This window comes from Lytechinus pictus, chromosome 15, assembly GCF_037042905.1.
Source record: "Lytechinus pictus isolate F3 Inbred chromosome 15, Lp3.0, whole genome shotgun sequence".
In the NCBI taxonomy this organism is placed as follows: domain Eukaryota; kingdom Metazoa; phylum Echinodermata; class Echinoidea; order Temnopleuroida; family Toxopneustidae; genus Lytechinus; species Lytechinus pictus.
In genome coordinates this window covers 20,474,098-20,492,402 of record NC_087259.1, presented here as the reverse complement: position 1 = coordinate 20,492,402, position 18,305 = coordinate 20,474,098, and the positions used below count along the sequence as shown (strand labels likewise).

Below are 18,305 nucleotides of genomic sequence, written 5' to 3'. Positions count from 1 at the left end.
AGCATTTTATGAAGTCATCTGTCAATTATTCATCATTATCAAAATATCAAATAACAACTAATGATCTAAATCCAATTCACTTTTTCCATCAATGATCACCACGTTTGGAGTTTTAATTGCGTGGCATTCTTACGTAAAGAAGAGAAAACAAATTGAACCTTCTTGCTCTTTAAGACCCCACCCATCAAATTACCAATGCAGTCGTCTATGCTTGTGCCACAGCCAGCTCCCTCCCATCCATCTCTGCAATCACACCGATAGTCATTCCACAGGTCAATGCAGTAAGCCGTTGATGGACAAGGATCTGGATTACAGACGTCCAGTGAGTTGCAGCCACTCTGAACACTGAGACGGTTGACCGTCAAGCCTGGTTGGGGGTTAGTCTGGTCCGAGAGGTAGTGAAGTCTTTGACCACTGACCGTAGGGTTGCGGATACAGCCCTGGAAGAACATGTCTGGTGGGGAACCTATACAGAGTGGGAGGTTGAAGGTTGAAGGTTACCATTCAGACACAATTTATTGTAGTAATTCTAATAAATATAAATGCCCAAAACAAAAGAGGATGGATTCTCGACCTCACACAATGAAAAACAATGCCTCTTTCATTGGTTGAAAAGAAATATATTGCACACCTAACTTCTAAAATGTTAGAATAATGACATCTGACCCTGTGACCAACAAATCCTCACACATCATTATCTACACAACCACCTAATGTGGTTGGAGGCATAAAAATTGAATCAACAGTTGTTTCTCCAATCTTCTCCTTTACGGTTTCCCAAATTTCCTAGGAAAAATGGTTGTATTATGTTCAACTATCCCATAGGATAGGATTTTATCCCAGATTTTATGCATGGATATCTGAGGTCAACCTTTACACTTGGTGGACCATGCCCTGATCATAAACACAGAAACTCTCTCACCCCCTAATCTTAACCCAATGTCTATTGGAACCGGTTAGTCCCTGTACAAAACCTATGGGAGTTTGACGTATGCAGTAGCCAACGGGTTAAAAGCTCACTAAACATCTGTGTACCTGGTGTGTTTGTCCCTCCTAAGAGCATAGCAATGATGGGGTTCCTGGTCTCACTATGGATCGGGAAGTTCCCTACATGGGTGTAATTCTTCGCCCCATGGTGTACCGTTATGTAGGACTGGTGTCTATCGAATGATACAGTCTGCCACTCTGCATTGGTGACGTCGTCGGATATAATGAGTGTCTTCAGGTCTATGATTTCCAAAGAAAATTAAAACAATCCAATGTAATAAATGATTTTATTTCAGCAGTGAAGTAAAAAAGTGGTATGAATGATTGTACTACATCAATAAACGATTAGTTTTCTTGTGTATCTTAGATGTGGCTTTTCTCACTTTAGATTTTGATGTTAAAATTGGATTGAAAATCCTGTACAAGTAAATCATTTCAGCAAGAGAAGCTTAAACAATGGGAATTCTACTTTCATCGTGCACTGGAATAATGCATGATCCATTTCATGAAACGTCTGTTCTGTGAAATAGCACCATTCTCTACTGATTTTTAGTGACTTCATATGTTTTCTTGACTGAATGAGAGGGATATTATAGAGTAACATAGCCGACATCTCTCCTTTTATACTCTATCTCCTTTTCCTTCTTTCTTTCATTTTATCCCTCCTTTTTTCTATTTCCCCCTTTTTATCATCTACATTTTTTCACTACTTTAAAAAAAATCACATAGGGCATTTACCCCCTCCTGTGGCATCACTTCAGGCTATTGAAGACCAATGCAAGGTAACCTACAAACAAAAATCAATCTTTATACCTGCTTCAAAGTATGTTTGCAGCTGGAGGTCACCATCAACGAGGAGAAGAACCATGTCATCTACCTGACCATCGCTGAGATGGAAGAACCGCATCAGTAAGATGATCCCGGACCGGTCCCTGGTGCGGAACTCTATGGAGAAGCTATCCCCAAAGGGGATGATTCCAGAGTCTAATACCATCCGAGTGTAGCTTGATAGCCCATTGTAGGTGGATGCTGAGGCTGTGGAAGGAGACAATATTGACAAAGAATTAACGTCATCTGTGGAATGTAAAAGATGATTCAGACAGTTACAACTAGTTATTCTGAAGGTTTGATATTCCTAAGATTCATTACTTTGAAAGTTTGTAGTTCCGAACATGAAATGAGGTTTCAAACTCAAAAGATCTGTCAATTCTAAAATATAATAATTTAAGTTTCATCATTTTATAGGTTTGATCAAATTACTTTTTCCAAACTTTTACAACTTTTTTAAGGGGGGGGGGGGGGCACCACAACCATAATTAATTACAAGATTGATGAGAGATGAAACACACCATACCTTCAGCGCAGTTTGGTTCCAAGAAGTCTGGTGTACAGTCGCAGGAGTACCACTCCCAGCTGGGTTGGCATGTCCCTGAATTCTGGCAGGGGGAGGGGAAGCATTGCCCCTCCCTAGGGCACCCTGGGGAGGCTTGAGGGGGGTCACTCCGTGATCCATACGGTGTGGCCTCCTGAAGCTCCACCCCTCTGCTATTGATAAATAGATCTCGGATACATCCTGTGAAACTAAACAATGAATAAAAAATTATTAAACCATTGACAACAGAACAACATGTGCTTCTTTCTATATTTATGTATAAAATACGTTTTTCAATCAGAACACTTTCAAGTGCAAAGGAAGTGTTTCATCAAATCATTTTGACATTTACCTTGATGTTGTTGGCAGATCAGTGGACAGTGGCACAAAGACACCTCCAGGATGTAGCTTACCAAAGAGGACTGGCATTGCAAGGTCAATAGAGGGCGGTGCTAATATTGTACCTTGCTGGATCACTCCAGACTCAATATCAGTCACTGAAGAAGAGATAGGAAAAGCAGTAAATATACACATCTGGGATAACAGCAATACTTTTTACATATGCATGCATTTGTTTTTCTATATTGAAAGCTAATACATGTGGGATAACTTGTGTTTCTCGCACATTTGAGAAAGAAAATCACTTGAACCTTATTTGATCAGCTTTTCTTCTTCAAATTGGCAACAGACTTTGATAAAGGATTTCATGAGAAGTTTTAAATAAGTAAGTTCTAAGAGCCATTTAAATTTGTCTAATGTATCAATTTTTTCAAGCAGCAATGGTAGATCTATTGCAATTCATACCCAAATATGCATCACAGCAGATTGCATCTTCTGAAATTAGCTTTTAAACTCACCTTTTATCACAAGTTGAAGCTGTTCAACGATGCTGAGTTCTACTGTATACCATCTACCGTTACTGACTGGAACAGGGATCTCACTGGACAAGACTCCACCAAGCCTTAAAAACCGAATGATTAATGAGGTATTCCCAGCCTGGGAGATGGTCAGACCAGATGGCTGCAAAGAAATGAATACATGAAGATTGGTTAAGGAAATAGGAGAAAGTGGGGAAAAGATGATAAAGGAAGAGAGAAGCAGGAATAGATAACACTTTGTTAGTCACTGTGGTTCATTTTAGAGGAGTACACAAACAGTCCTTTTGTATAGAAAAGGGGGATTTTTATTGGGAACATGGATTGAAAAAATAAAAATTCTTATTTCTGTCTAAAAAGCTGTATCCCTGTTAAACCGTCTTACCATGTACATGATGAGGCCTTGGTCGGGGCTACCTGCTGTGAAGGAAAACTTGATAGTATCCACAGCCGCTTCGGCAGCCAAGCCTGCAGCATCTGCTCCAAAGTGCAGGAACTGATCGGACTGGAAGCTGGCCAGGGTCTGGATCTCGCAGTAGGTGCCCTCGAAGCCAAGAGGGCAGGAACACTTGTAGGACAACCAGAAGTCAATGCAAGTGCCTCCGTTTTGGCAAGGTGAGGTCTGGCAAGGGGTGGAGATGACACAGCCAGGGGTCGGTCCAGAGGTAGCTTTAGAGTTAGGTGAAAGGTTGGTGGGAGCAGCTTGGGACAAACTCTGGAGCTGGTTATTCACTTTGAAATCCTAATGAAGATCAAAAGAAGAATGTTCAATAATATTTTTAATGACTTTACAAAGGAAATAGAACTAGAATAGAATGCTCCTATACATGTAATCTCAAACAGGCATTTTCTCCTGCAACAATGACCCGACATAATTTCACTTTAAATAAATGTAGGGTTCAGTGTTGTGATAACAGTGTCTGGTTTAGAATGATATCTGGAGGTTAGGACTATGGATTGGGCTAGGTTCAAGGTAAGGGTTTACAATTGCTTGTAGGGAAAAAGGTGAAGGATTTTCAAAGGAACAATCATGGCTGCAGCAATTTTTTTTTACTTTGACGTTGTGCTCAATTATATAGAATACAGATATAGGTATAAAGAAAATGACTTTAAAAAGCATTAAAATACTATTCAATCTTAGTCTATCATATATACATGTATGAGTATGCTTCAAATGCTATGAAGCTTCTTTTACTTTTAGGGCAAAGTGTTTAATCCAACTTGTAATTTGGAATACAACTAACAGAAAATTATCACAGGGAACTTGCACTAGATCATCATTGATCACATGATAAACCCACCTGTATACAGCCAATGAAGCTCTCCACAGACTTCAACTTTGATAAAATGTATGGGGATGCTTCTGGTCCAATGCCACCAACGTTCAAAGCCTCGTTCAACTCTAGAGGGCCTCCTGCTACAGTCGGTTGTATGCTGACTGAACATGGTTCCTCTTGGCAACTACTCTCATCGACTGTGACCGAGAGTGTTGTCCCGTCGAGGGTGAGTACTGCCTTGTGAGGAGTGCCATCGTTGAGATTCCCACTGGCAGTTGTGGTAACGGACTCACTGCCGATATTCATGGAAGCCACTAATGAACCTTGATACAGCTCAAGGACAAGGTGGTCAATGTAGCCATTGGACTGCAACTGAGATAAGAAAAACAATATATTAAAAAACAACATACCTCTTAAAATAACGTAAGCAAACATATCTGTTAACTACCTTGAGACATTGTCTGAATGTATTAAGTGCTTCATGTATATAAATAGTGGAAAATTATAAATGTGGAATCCTACCATTATGGTTATTAAGAAAACATTAGGCCTATATTTTTTTATTGTTGATGTATGTATCTATACGAAACATTTATAGTAAGTGTACATATTTCTTTTTTTTTTAAATATCCATGCTAATAAAGATATAATTGAAAGCTTATTTGTATATGGAGTCCCAAATGCTTGGTATTCTATTAACTGTATTTCCAAATTTTTTGGTTGCACAAGTTGAAATTCAGAAAATTGATAACGATTACCAGGTTAATTGATAAACTTCGTAAATATAAACATTTTTGTTTATAGTCAGTGTGATTTTAATTAAATGATATTTCAAGTTATGCAACATACCCCTTCATTGTAGAGGAAAACACCTTCTGGCAAAGTGGTCACAAAGCTGAACTCAATGGTGACCCTATCCACAGCACGGCGGCGCCTACCGACATTACCACTACTGGTGCCTTCCAGGGCCAGCTGGGCCAGGGGTGGTAGCTGGATGTAGCCTGACCCAGTAAAGCTGGCCTGACTGACGGTACCACAGAGGGGACCTAAGGTACCCGGTGCACAGCTGCATTGGTACATGTTAATCTGTGGTTCCAGGCAAGTGGCTCCATTGCTGCAGGGATTTGAAGCACACTCCTCAATGTCTAGCTCACAGTGCAATCCTGGAATATTTAGTGAAAGTTTAATAGAAAAGAAAAGTATAATTCACTAAATTAACACAGGGGTCGTTGAAAGAAACTTATCTGTAAAAAAATCTAATAAAAAAAGATGTGTAATTCACCAAATGAACAGGGGATTGTTGCAAAAAAAAAACCTATTTGAAATCACTTGGAAGGTTTCAATTGATAGATCAATCTTAAGTGTTGAAAAATCAATGTTCTGTTACAAGAAACAGACCAGTAATCAATAGCAAGCAAGAGGGTTGGAGTCTCTGTCTGCATTGATAATGATGATGGAGATAATGGAGATAATGGAGAGTATGGTGGTAGTGCAGAATATGACAACAACTAGTGATGATGTAATATAAGTAAAATGCCAGCAATGATGAAAATGATGGTGAAACTGTTCATGGTATTGTTAAAAAACCATCAAGCCGATTGTCACAACATCAACTTTGGGAACCTCTTGCTCTCAGAAACACAAATAAGAGAGATAAATATTGAATTACCTTCATAACCAGGGTCACATGTACAGTTATAGAAGTCCAAGAAATCATGGCAAACTCCAAACATGCAAGGATTCGATGAGCACTCATCAATCTCCTGATCACAGATCAACCCTGAAAAAAAAAAATCATTAAAAGGATGAAATAAGGTTCATATTTGCCCATTTGTCACAATAAAAAAACAATATCAAATTTCTTACCATCTCTACATAACAAAGATCATAAACACTGATTTATTTCTAGTTCAGCAATGACCTCCATGTATTGTTATTGGAATGAAACTTAAATCAGTACAGCATCAACTTACTATGAAGCAGGTTCTAAGACAATTGTCAACATTGGGCTATCAACAATTGAATTTTGATTATATTTTTAAACTCACGTTGGGTGTTGGAACTACGAGAAACATCCTGAATTGTGCCTCTAACACCAATACTGAGCTTAAACCTCCAACTGGCTACAATCACATCTCCTGCACAGGGTACAAGATCCAGTCTTACACAGGAAAGAGAATCGTATGCTAAATTGTCACACGAACACAACCAATATTCCTTAACATAAAGCTTACCGATTCAATCATGGGGCGTATTTTTATGATTGATCGTACACAGAATAATTAATGCAGTCAATCATAGAAATTAGCCCCGTGATCAATCGCTTAGCTTTATGTTACAGGGCGCTGAGTACCTTGATAGCCAGCTGAGCAGGCGCAGTTATATCCATTGATGAGATCCATGCAGGTTGCTCCATTCAGACAAGGATTTGAAGCACACTCATCAATCTCGACCATACAGTGGATACCTATTCAAATGACATTCAAATATTAAAGGGTGTTTGTGGTAGCTTTGTGGAAGATTGAACCAATGATTTGTTAAATTTTTATTTTTATAGCATATGTGTGTAATAATGTCTAGAAGATTTAAAAATTACAAACAAGGATCCAGCAATATGAAGAATTTGAATTATATCAATACATCTTAAGGCCACCGCACACCTCACGACTGTTCGCGATCCAATTTTGGAACAAATCACATTTTGCTCATTTTCTGAAAATGTGAATGGAACATATCATTTTATTTGAGGTTGAAATTAATTGAAAGAATAATAATATTACCATTTTGAAAGACTGCAAGCCTTTATTTTGGAGTAAAGGCCAAATTAGTTTCAAATCGTAGCCAATTGTACGACTGCTATGACATCATTACGACTAGATATTAAATTTGTTTTTATTCTAAGAAGGATGATAGCATAGTCACAGATTTGAACATAGGTATTCGTACAATGATTTAGATCATTACACAGTAAGATATTCCAAGTCTCAAAAGTAGCATCAAATTCTACTTCATTTTATTCTGAAATCGGGTCGCAGACCAATCGTAAGGTGTGCGGTCGCCTTAAAACTGCATAGTGGTATTCATGAAATGGTTATGAGCTACCGTTACATGCTGGCTACCGTAGTATGGAAAAATCGTCTAACCATTCTGGTCACTTATTTTACAATTGTTGGGAGAACATGATGATTCCTGCTACTATAAATCAGGTTTGATTATGAGAATATCACCAAATGAGTTTTGGTATACATACTCCTGATTGCTGATGTGGTTTACGGTACACCATGTGAAGTGTTGTAGAAACAGTGGATAGGAGAAGAGAAGAAATGGATAGGCGAGAAAGTGGAGATTTGAGAGTAGAGTAATCTTTCTTGAAAGTAGTCCTGAAAAGGACTGTAAACCAGGAAAGATTGATGAGTTGAGAACAGCTTGAGTAGTAGAGCTAGTGAGGAGATGCTGGCTTGAGTCGGCGAGTAGAGATGATGAGTAGTAGAGAGACTCGACGTTTCTACTACTCAAGCTGTTCTCAACTCATCAATCTTTCCTGGTTTACAGTCCTTTTCAGGACTACTTTCAAGAAAGAATACTCTACTCTCAAATCTCCACTTTCTCGCCTATCCATTTCTTCTCTTCTCCTATCCACTGTTTCTACAACACTTCACATGGTGTACCGTAAACCACATCAGCGATTGTACATACCACCATGCAAACCTTCAAACAACATCATACTCCTGATTGTTCTATTTTTCTTATTTTTAATTGATTGGTTTTAAGTATTGATATAAGTTAAAAGTGTAGTCATTATTGCTTGATATAGAGATTTAAAACTTCATACATTCTGGCCCAAATGACAGGTTCGAACATTCAATATTCAAGTTTCACACATTTGATCACAATTATAAGGCAGTGGGGAGGGGTTGGGGCAGGTCTATCAACTTTAAGAATAAGACAAATCTCAAGACCTCGAAATTGATTTCATTGCATAATGATTGATTTCTATGAAACACCAATATGATCAGTTTTAAGCTCAAATCAATTTGGTATAAAAACTATTTCCCCAGAATGAAAATTTATTTTGAAAATTATAACCAATGAAGTCATCTTTTTTAACCGCCCCTCCTGAAAGATACTTATAGATGTACCTTGAAAACCTGGAGCGCAATCACAAGTATATCCATTGATCATATTGATACAAGTTCCTCCATTACTGCAGGGATTGGAGGAGCATTCATCCAACTCAGATCCACAGTTTGTGCCATTGAAACCATCGATGCAGGTACACACATAGCTATTGACAAGGTCAATACAAGTTGCATTGTTCTGACATGGAGAACTCTCACATTCATTAATGTCAATCTGGCATAAGGATCCTAAAAATGTCAAAGTTTGAAAATGGAAGTGATAATTCAATCTTTATAACATTTTGTCATCATAAGCTTTGAGATTGTGTGAATGTAATCAAATGCAACAAGGTTTTAATTTTGATGATTATAATCATTTTTTATTACCATCGACTTCATAATTATCCAACTTCATATATCTTCAAACGTTAGAGTTACTATGTATTGAAAATGCAAACTATAATACAGTTTGAAAGCAGACTTTGAAATTTCCCCTTTTAGAAATATAGTCATGTAGTCAAATGTAGATAACTCATTTCAAATGAATTAACAATCAGAAACAAAATCCTAATAAATATAGATATATATGAATACGGTATTAAAAGCATTTCCATTCCAATACAAACATTCTCTTGTCTACTACTCTGTTCAGCTTAAGTGAACAAATAGTATGAAAAATCTTGAATGAGATCAATAGCTACACAGTAATATTCACCTTCATAACCTGGGACACATTCACAGAAAAAGCTCCCCACCAAGTCATGACAGGTAGCGCCATTCACACACGGCCCCGACGTGCATTCATCTACTTCCATATCGCAGGTAGGACCCTCAAAGCCTACTATGCACTCGCACACCGGGCCCGCCCCTGGCTGCTCCTTGCATAAGCCCCCATTCTGGCAGATGGGAGGGATGGTGGAACACTCTAAGACATCATTCTGGCAGTGGACCCCGCTCCAGTACGGGCCGCAGATGCACTGGTAGGACCCTCTCATGTTGTTACAGACGCCTGTGTTCTCACAAGGGGATGTGATGCATTCGTTCACATCGTCTGAACACACCATGCCGGTCCAGCCAGACTGACAAATGCATTCAAAGCCTGTAGGTGAGACAGTTTATACAAACTTTATAATTCATCGCCTGTATGCCACGAGAGCATTAACACACTATTGCTTTAAGTTGTCATGAAGTAACTTACAATATTTCACTTTTTCGACTTGTGATCAGGACTAATAAAAAATTAGTTTTGCCCTACTAATTCAGATCACAAAATTTCAAATACTTGATAACATTATTTGCCTTTCTTACTCACTGTACGTCAATGTACTTCTATTGATAGCCAGTAAGGAGAAACAGGACTATTTTGATCTTAAACCTATTCCTACAGTTTTAACTTAAACAAGCTGATATAAAATATATGATAATTGCATTTGGTACATGCTAGTAAATCGCCAGCTCTAGCTAACCCAGGGTAATCACAACTTGGCCTTGAAGCCCCTGTAAAAAGTGCTATGTAAATCAAGTTATCATTATTACAGTACATGAAATATAGGTTTTCCTATTTCCATATTTTTTCATCACTTTATCAATTCATCCAAATATTTCACTCTTAATTTCCTACCTCTAGTTGTATTTTGACATGTGGCACCGTTCATACATGGGTCTGATGAACACGGAACAAAGATCTCCTGACAGAAATGACCCACGTATCCTGGTTGGCATTCACACGTGAACCCCGATATCCCATTGGTGTTCTCTACGCATGTTCCATTATTCTGGCAGGGGTCCGACAGACAATCGTAAATGTCTCCCTCACATCGAGGACCTGTAAACATTCAAAATATCAATAGCCAAAGTTAGAGCTTTAGTTGCATCAGCACTACTCATACAGTTATCAAATAGACCACTATATTTTGTGCGTGATTGGAAACCTTTGCTTTATATGAAAAATTGAAGTAATGTTGAATCTTTAATACAGCCAAAGATGCATCATCCATGAAAAAAATACTAACAAAAAAAAGAAGAGAAAAGTAAAAAAAAATAAAAAAAAAAACCAGGAAAAACTCAATCTCACAATATGATTTGATAAACAGCAGAAAAGATTGAAAATGGGAATGGCCAAAACTAAAAACATTTACCTGTAAATCCTGCCTTACACTGACATGTGAAGTCCAATCCGTTGCTCGGAAACCTGACACACGTACCACCATGGAAGCAAGGCTGCGGGTCGCACACATCGGTGTCAATTTGACAATTGACTCCAGTGTAACCGTAAGGGCAGACACAGTCGTAGCGGTATATACCATCCACACAGGTTGCTCCATTGACACAAGGATTGCTGAAGCAAGAATTGATGGTGAACTCACACAAAGGGCCTTCAAATCCATTGGGACACTGGCATCTGTGTGGCACAAGACGGAATAAAGAATGGTTAGCCCTTCCAAGGGAAACTTAAAAAAAATTTACTTTGATATTAATTTCGATTCTTTTCATTTGTGAATGTGCTCATCATCATCATCTTCATATGCGAGCATCAGAATGTATACAAATCAGTCAGATATATCGAGATTGCTCAAATAGCATGTAATCATGTGTTGCCTGTTTAATCCCTTGACCCAATTTCTAATCCATTCGCACTCACCGGAAGCTGTTGATCCCATCCACACAGATCTGGTAATGCTGGCATGGATTAAAGAGGGAGCACTCGTCTATGTTGATCTCGCAGTTTATTCCCTCAAATCCTGGTATACACTGGCAATCATAGGCATTGACTGAGGGCTCTGTACAGTAGCCCCCGTTCTGGCAAGGAAAGCTGGCACATTCTGGGGTGTCAATTTGGCAGTTTATACCCTCATAACCTACAAATTCATAGAAAATACAGTATGCATCAAAGTTCAACATTATATTTTACTGCCTGCAAAATTATATTTAAATTGTTTCAGTCATCCAGGTTTTAAATCCGGTTTAGTCCCTGACTACAATGGGTGCTGGATTTAGCTCCAACTCAAAGAGATCACCCTCACCCCCTTTCTCCACTCTACTCTAGTCTGCAGTTACAGACCCTGATTGAAACTTTGATCAACAAGGGTGTCTCCATGCAAAGACTAGCACATACAAAACTTGCTGTTTCAGTACACAAGGCATGGGTAGGCTGCAATTCAGGCCCCTTTACTCGAGTGAAGGGTTTGCACAGCAGACTAACTCTTCTCTATGTGGTGTAGACTCCATCAACCCAACCCTCCCATATAAAAATTACAGAAGAAAATATGAATAAATATTGATTCATTGTGAATATAAATTCACAACTCAACTCATTTAGCTCTTTATCATAACCTAAACATTTATTACAATTGAATGGGTTCCTTTTCACACAGTTTAATACATAATTCTTTATCCAAGTACACAATATCCCATCCACACATATCTCGTAATGCTGGTATGGAGTTAGGAGGGAGCACTCGTCGATGCTGATCTCACAGTTTATTCCCTCCAATCTTGGTATACACTGGCAATCATAAGATTTGACCATGGGTTCTGTACAGTAGCCCCCATTCTGGCAAGGGAAGCTGGCATATTTTCGGGTGTCCATGCAACTGACTGTACAAATAACTAATCCATTCACCTGGAGTACATGAACAATTGTAGCCGTTGACTTGATCTGTACAGAGGGCGCCATTCATACAGGGGTCCGAGTTACATTCATTGATCTCCATCATACAGTCTGTGCCGTGGTATCCTGGCTGACAATAACATGTATAACCCCCTAGGGTAACAGAAAGGGAACAAACTTGAAATGAAATTCAGAGTTTATTGATCTGAAATCCTCACATTTCAGGATTTTAATAAAAACAAGTGGAATGCCTCTGGCAGTCTCACCTGCATCACACGATTCAATATAGCAGCAGTGCTGACTTTGAAATCTACTATAAAATAATTATTCACAAAAAACACTATTCATATAATGATACAATACTACGTTCATTGATATTTGACCTTGATCATGTGACCTAAAACTTGTCAGTGATATTTGATCACCCCTACATGTATATCCACATTTTATACACGATATCTATATACTTTGAAATTTATGACAGCAATCTAATAGTTACCTCTAAATGGACAAAGTTCAAAAACCTTAAATGACCTTTGACTTTCGTCATATGACCTGAAACTCGCACGAGATGTTCAGTGATACTTGATTACTCTTATGTCCAAGTTTCATGAATCACATCTATAAACTTTAAAAGTTATGATGGTAATTCAACATATACCCCCATTATGGCCAAAGTTCATTGACTTTTGACGTTGGTCATGTGACCTGAAATTAGCACAGGATGTTCAGTGATACTTGATTACTCTTATGTCCAAGTTATGTCCAAGTTTTATGAACTAGACCAATAAACTTTCAAAGTTATGACGGTAATTCAACAAATACCCCCAACTTGGCCAAAGTTCATTGACATTAAATGACCTTTGACCTTTAATCATGTGACCTGAAACTTGCACAGGATGTTTAGTGATACATGTACTTGATTACTATTATGTCCAAGTTTCATGAATCAGATCCAAACTTTCAAAGTTATGATGGTAATTCAACAGATAACCCCAATTTGGCCAAAGTTCATTGACCCTAAATGACCTTTGACCTTGGTCATGTGACGTGAAACTCAAGCAGGATGTTCAGTAATACTTGATTAATCTTATGTCCGAGTTTCCTGAACTAGGTCCATACATTTTCCAAGTTATGATGACATTTCAAAAACTTAACCTTAGGCTAAGATTTTGATGTTGATTCCCCCAACAAGGTCTCAGTTCATTGACCCTAAATGACCTTTGACCTTGGTCATGTGACCTGAAACTCAGGCAGGATGTTCAGTAATACTTGATTAACCTTTGGCCAAGTTTCAAGAACTAGGTCCTTATACTTTCCAAGTTATGCTGTCATTTCAAAAACTTAACCTTCGGTTAAGATTTGGTGTTGACGCCGCCGCCATCAGAAAAGTGGCACCTATAGTCTCACTCTGCTTCGCAGGTGAGACAAAAATGACAAAGAATATCAAAAAATTTAACACCCCCCCCCAAAAAAAAAGAAGAAAGCAGCAAATAACATCAGTTCTTATGCAGGATGCACATCTGACCAAAATTTTTCACACAAAATACAAGATTGGCATGTACTGAAAAAAAATACTATGGTGCCAATGTGAATACATACATGTAGACTGTCAAAAAATTGATCAAGGACAATTATGGACTTAATATTTGTTTGTGGTTCTGTGGCATTAAGGTAAATGTATCAAGTTAAAAAATGATTAGCTGAGAAGTTAAAAGCACTCTCCTTTAAAAGCCTGAGGGTCATGAACTAACATCAAAGTTCCTCCTCCAAATTAATTAATAACAGTCTAATTGTCATTAATCACCACACTCTCCAAATTAGCAACAAACCGAACGTGATCTAATCACCATTTACATGTACACAAGAAATTGGTAATTTAAAGAAACTGAATTTCCAATTACATTCTAAAAATATAGATAACTTTGGTCTGTGTTGCATCTTTATTTAGTTTCTCATACTGAGTGATGGAAAAAAATAGTCATTGCCAATTTGAGGACTAAAGATGATTAATTTAGTCCTCACAAAAGTTCTGCAATTCCTATGGATTAAATCAGAGCTGACAACCTTTAATAGAACAAGTGGAATGCCTCTGGCCGTCTCACCTGCATCACGCGATTCAATATAGCAGCAGTGCTGATTTTGAAAACTACTATAACTCGCACAAGATGTTCAGTGATACTTGGTTACTCATATTTCCACGTTTTATGAATTAGACCAATACACTTATAGAGATATGATGGCAATTCAACAAATACCCCCAACGTGGCCAAAGTTCTTTGACCTTACATGACCTTTGACCTTGATCATGTGACCTGAAACTCGCACAGGATGTTCAGTGATACTTGATTACTCTTATGTCCAAGTTTTATGAACTAGACCAACACACTTTCAAATTTATGGCTGTAATTCAACAAATACCCCAATTTGGCCAAAGTTCATTGACCCTAAATGACCTTTGACCTTGATCATGTGACCTGAAACTTGCACAGGATGTTCAGTAATACTTGATTACTATTATGTCCAAGTTTCATGAATCAGATCCATAAACTTTCAAAGTTATGATGGTAATTCAACAGATACCCCCGATTCGGCCAAAGTTCATTGACCCTAAATGACCTTTGACCTTGGTCATGTGTCGTGAAACTCATGCAGGATGTTCAGTGATACTTGATTAACCTTATGTATAAGTTTCATGAACTAGGTCCATATATTTTCTAATTTATGATGACATTTCAAAAACTTAACCTTAGGTTAAGATTTTGATGTTGATTCCCCCAACATGGTCTAAGTTCATTGACCCTAAATGACCTTTGACCTTTGACCTTGGTCATGTGACATGAAACTCAGGCAGGATGTTCAGTAATACTTGATTAACCTTATGGCCAAGTTTCATCAACTAGGTCCATATACTTTCTAAGTTATGCTGTCATTTCAAAAACTTAACCTCAGGTTAAGATTTGGTGTTGACGCCGCCGCCGCCGTCGCCGCCGTCGGAAAAGCGGCGCCTATAGTCTCACTCTGCTATGCAGGTGAGACAAAAAGTGGTAATCCAGCAGCTCAAAAGTCATAATTTTGTGATAAAAGTGCATGCCATGCACTATTATAAATTTCTTAGAAGAGGTATGGAACAGAAGCACAATGCTCATAAATGCCAAGTTATCCAACCCTACATGATGGTTGTCAGGTATATTTATCTAGGGTGCTACATGTACATTTCTTTTGTGAAGCACTAGCTTGCCTTGTCAGGCAAGCAAATTTTACAATGGCGCAATGCATTACTAATACTATGTGTGTATTAAATGTATACATACCTATTCTACCTCAAAAGCAAAATAATTACGATCAAAAGCATAATGGAATAGTTTGGGATGAAAATCACAAAAATTATGTTGTTTCTTAATTGTTGTCAGCTCTGTTATATCCATGATGCTACCTTTCCCTTCCCACAGTTAAAAGCTTGAAGTTAAGACATACCCGAGGGAGTTTCCACACAGACAGAATTGAATCCACAAGGATTGAAGTTACACTGCCTGACCAAGGCCTGGCACTGGCTTCCGATGAAGTCTGATCCACATCGGCAGGAATAGGAATTAGGACCATCCACACAGGCCCCTCCAAAGAGGCAGGGGTTGCTGGCACACTCGTTGATGTCAATGTCACAGATTTCTCCTTCAAAACCTTTCAAAAAAGGGACAATATTCTTAAAAAGATTAAATATTTGTCACACCTATTGCTCTCTCTTAATTATAGCATATAGCAACAATGATGTACCCTAATAACCTATCATCTTTCAGACTACATGTAGATAACAGTCATCTCGTATGGAATTTAGAATGGAAGACATACTTTAAAGGAGAATGAAACTCTTGGAGCAAGTTAGCTTTTGTGAAAGCAGAAAAATCAAAGAATAAGATCAACAAAACTTTGAGTAAAATAGGACTAGCAATAAAAGAGTTATGAGCATTTGAATGTCGAGATCACTAATGCTATGGAGATCCTCCCATTGGCAATGCGACCAAGATCTGTGATGTCACACACGTACAACTCTCCCATTCGGACACTGAAAATATACCCCAAAACATCTCTTTTTGCTCATTCTAATCATATGACAAACGATTCATCAATGATATAATGTTGTGAAACCTCTGTACTTGTCATCTCATAAAGAAAACACCTAACCTTGTGATAGACTCTATAAAAGTGAGAATATAAGTGAAATAAGTACTAAAGTAATGAGGGAGTTGTACGTGTGTGATATCACAGATCTTGATCGCATTGCCGATGGGAGGATCTACATGGCACTAGTGATCTCAATATTCAAATGCTCATAACTTTCTTATTATTCATTCAATCTTCCTCAAACTTTCAACAATATGTTTCTTTGATTTTTCTCTTTGATATGGATTCAGCTAGTTTCAAGGGTTTCATTCTCCTTTAACATCCTTCCCTAAATAGCTAAATACCTACATTTATATGGATATCTTGTATGGAATCTAAAAGAAGAGTAATATTTTCTTTCACAACAAGAGTAAAGAATGTTTTCCTTAAAACCAAAGCTAGTGCATCGTTGCATCCAGTACAAGGATGTGAAATCAGTCATATGAATTGCAAAAATGTCATGATTTGAAGTGCAAGTCGGATAAAAGGCAATGGAACTGACTATAAATCCAATCTCGTTTATCAACTTCATTTATCAAGGCTCTTCTATTGTCTGTCACATCTAGTTTCAAACTCCCCTCTTTTCTTCTTCACCCAATTTTTTTAAATTGAAGCTTTTACCTGGACTGCACAAGCATTGAAATCCTCCAAAGGTGTTGTTACACACTCTGGTTTGTGTAGGGTGGCATCCTCCATTGTGTAGAAGGCACTCATTCACATCCATTTCACATTGCACTCCCGTAAAATTTGGAGGACAGTCACAGGAGAATGCTCCAGGAAGGTCATTACACTGCCCTCCAAAGGCACAAGGGGATGAAAGACACTCATTGATATCTTGTTCACAAAAGGTGCCTTCAAATCCCTGTCCACAAACGCAGGTATGGCTGTTGATACCATCAACACACGTTGCACCATTTTGGCACTGGTTGTTAACAATGCATTCGTCTATGTCCGTCTCGCAGAATGTTCCTTCGAAACCTGGTGCACACTCACACTCATAGCGGTTGAAGAAGTCAATACAGGTTGCTCCATTAAGGCAAGGTTGTGAGGCACATTCATCTTTGTCTTGAGAGCAGAAGATCCCAGCGTATCCCAAAGGACAATCGCAGACAAACATGTTGACAAGGTCATGGCAGGTGGCACCATTGACACATGGCCCAGACAGGCACTCGTTGATCTCCACCTCGCAGAGAACTCCCATAAACCCGGGTGCACATCGGCAGGAGAAGCGGTTGGCACTATCCAAGCAAATAGCGCCATTCCGACAAGGAGAACTGGCGCACTCGTCCACATTCCCTTCACAGTTCACGCCTTCAAAACCAGGAGCGCAGTCGCAGGTGTAAAAGCCAACGAGATCATTGCAAGTCGCTCCATTCCTGCAAGGATTTGATTCACATTCATCACGTTCCACCTGGCAGTTGATCCCTGACCAGATAGGTAGGCATTCGCAGCGGTAGCCATTGACCTCATCGATGCAGGTTCCAGCGTTCAGGCAAGGATCAGAGGCACATTCATTAATATCCACTTGACAGTGCACTCCAGTAAACCTGATAAGAAAACAAATTACAGCAGCGGATAATCATAGAAGCTCCTTCGAAAACATGTATAGACATAAGGAATTAATTATTTTCCTGTTCATTCTTCCAGGTTATTGTAATAAAAAAGAAGGGGGAAAATTGCTTCTCTGAGCATTCAAATGAAATAATTCTATTGCAATTAATAAGTAAAAATACACATCTTTATTGCTTCAAATGTTTCCCCCTTGATTTTCTTCTCTTTCAAGAGAGTGAAATGCTGGTTCCATATTCAAGTTAAAGAATTTTGGGAGGGGATATACATTTCCATGGAATATGCATATCCAACATGAATTTGCCAAAATCTTGCTGCAATTTCATGGTTGACACC

At 38.4% G+C, this 18,305-nt stretch overlaps 1 protein-coding gene across 1 annotated transcript in view; it reads right to left on the bottom strand.

Moving 5' to 3' along the window:
• LOC129277154 (protein eyes shut homolog) overlaps positions 1–18,305 on the bottom strand; it is a 60,665-nt gene that overhangs the window by 7,648 nt on the left and 34,712 nt on the right. Inside the window, exons 13-31 of the mRNA XM_064110173.1 lie at positions 17,022–17,947; positions 15,717–15,920; positions 12,252–12,392; positions 11,271–11,487; positions 10,768–11,030; positions 10,251–10,454; positions 9,345–9,728; positions 8,651–8,878; positions 6,865–6,978; positions 6,181–6,291; positions 5,361–5,674; positions 4,536–4,883; positions 3,620–3,976; positions 3,217–3,379; positions 2,712–2,856; positions 2,342–2,568; positions 1,801–2,022; positions 1,036–1,227; positions 194–466 (exon numbers count right to left, since the gene is read on the bottom strand). Of these exons, the coding sequence (XP_063966243.1) occupies positions 194–466; positions 1,036–1,227; positions 1,801–2,022; positions 2,342–2,568; positions 2,712–2,856; positions 3,217–3,379; positions 3,620–3,976; positions 4,536–4,883; positions 5,361–5,674; positions 6,181–6,291; positions 6,865–6,978; positions 8,651–8,878; positions 9,345–9,728; positions 10,251–10,454; positions 10,768–11,030; positions 11,271–11,487; positions 12,252–12,392; positions 15,717–15,920; positions 17,022–17,947 (5,033 nt within the window). The remainder of the gene's footprint in view (positions 1–193; positions 467–1,035; positions 1,228–1,800; positions 2,023–2,341; positions 2,569–2,711; positions 2,857–3,216; positions 3,380–3,619; positions 3,977–4,535; positions 4,884–5,360; positions 5,675–6,180; positions 6,292–6,864; positions 6,979–8,650; positions 8,879–9,344; positions 9,729–10,250; positions 10,455–10,767; positions 11,031–11,270; positions 11,488–12,251; positions 12,393–15,716; positions 15,921–17,021; positions 17,948–18,305) is intronic.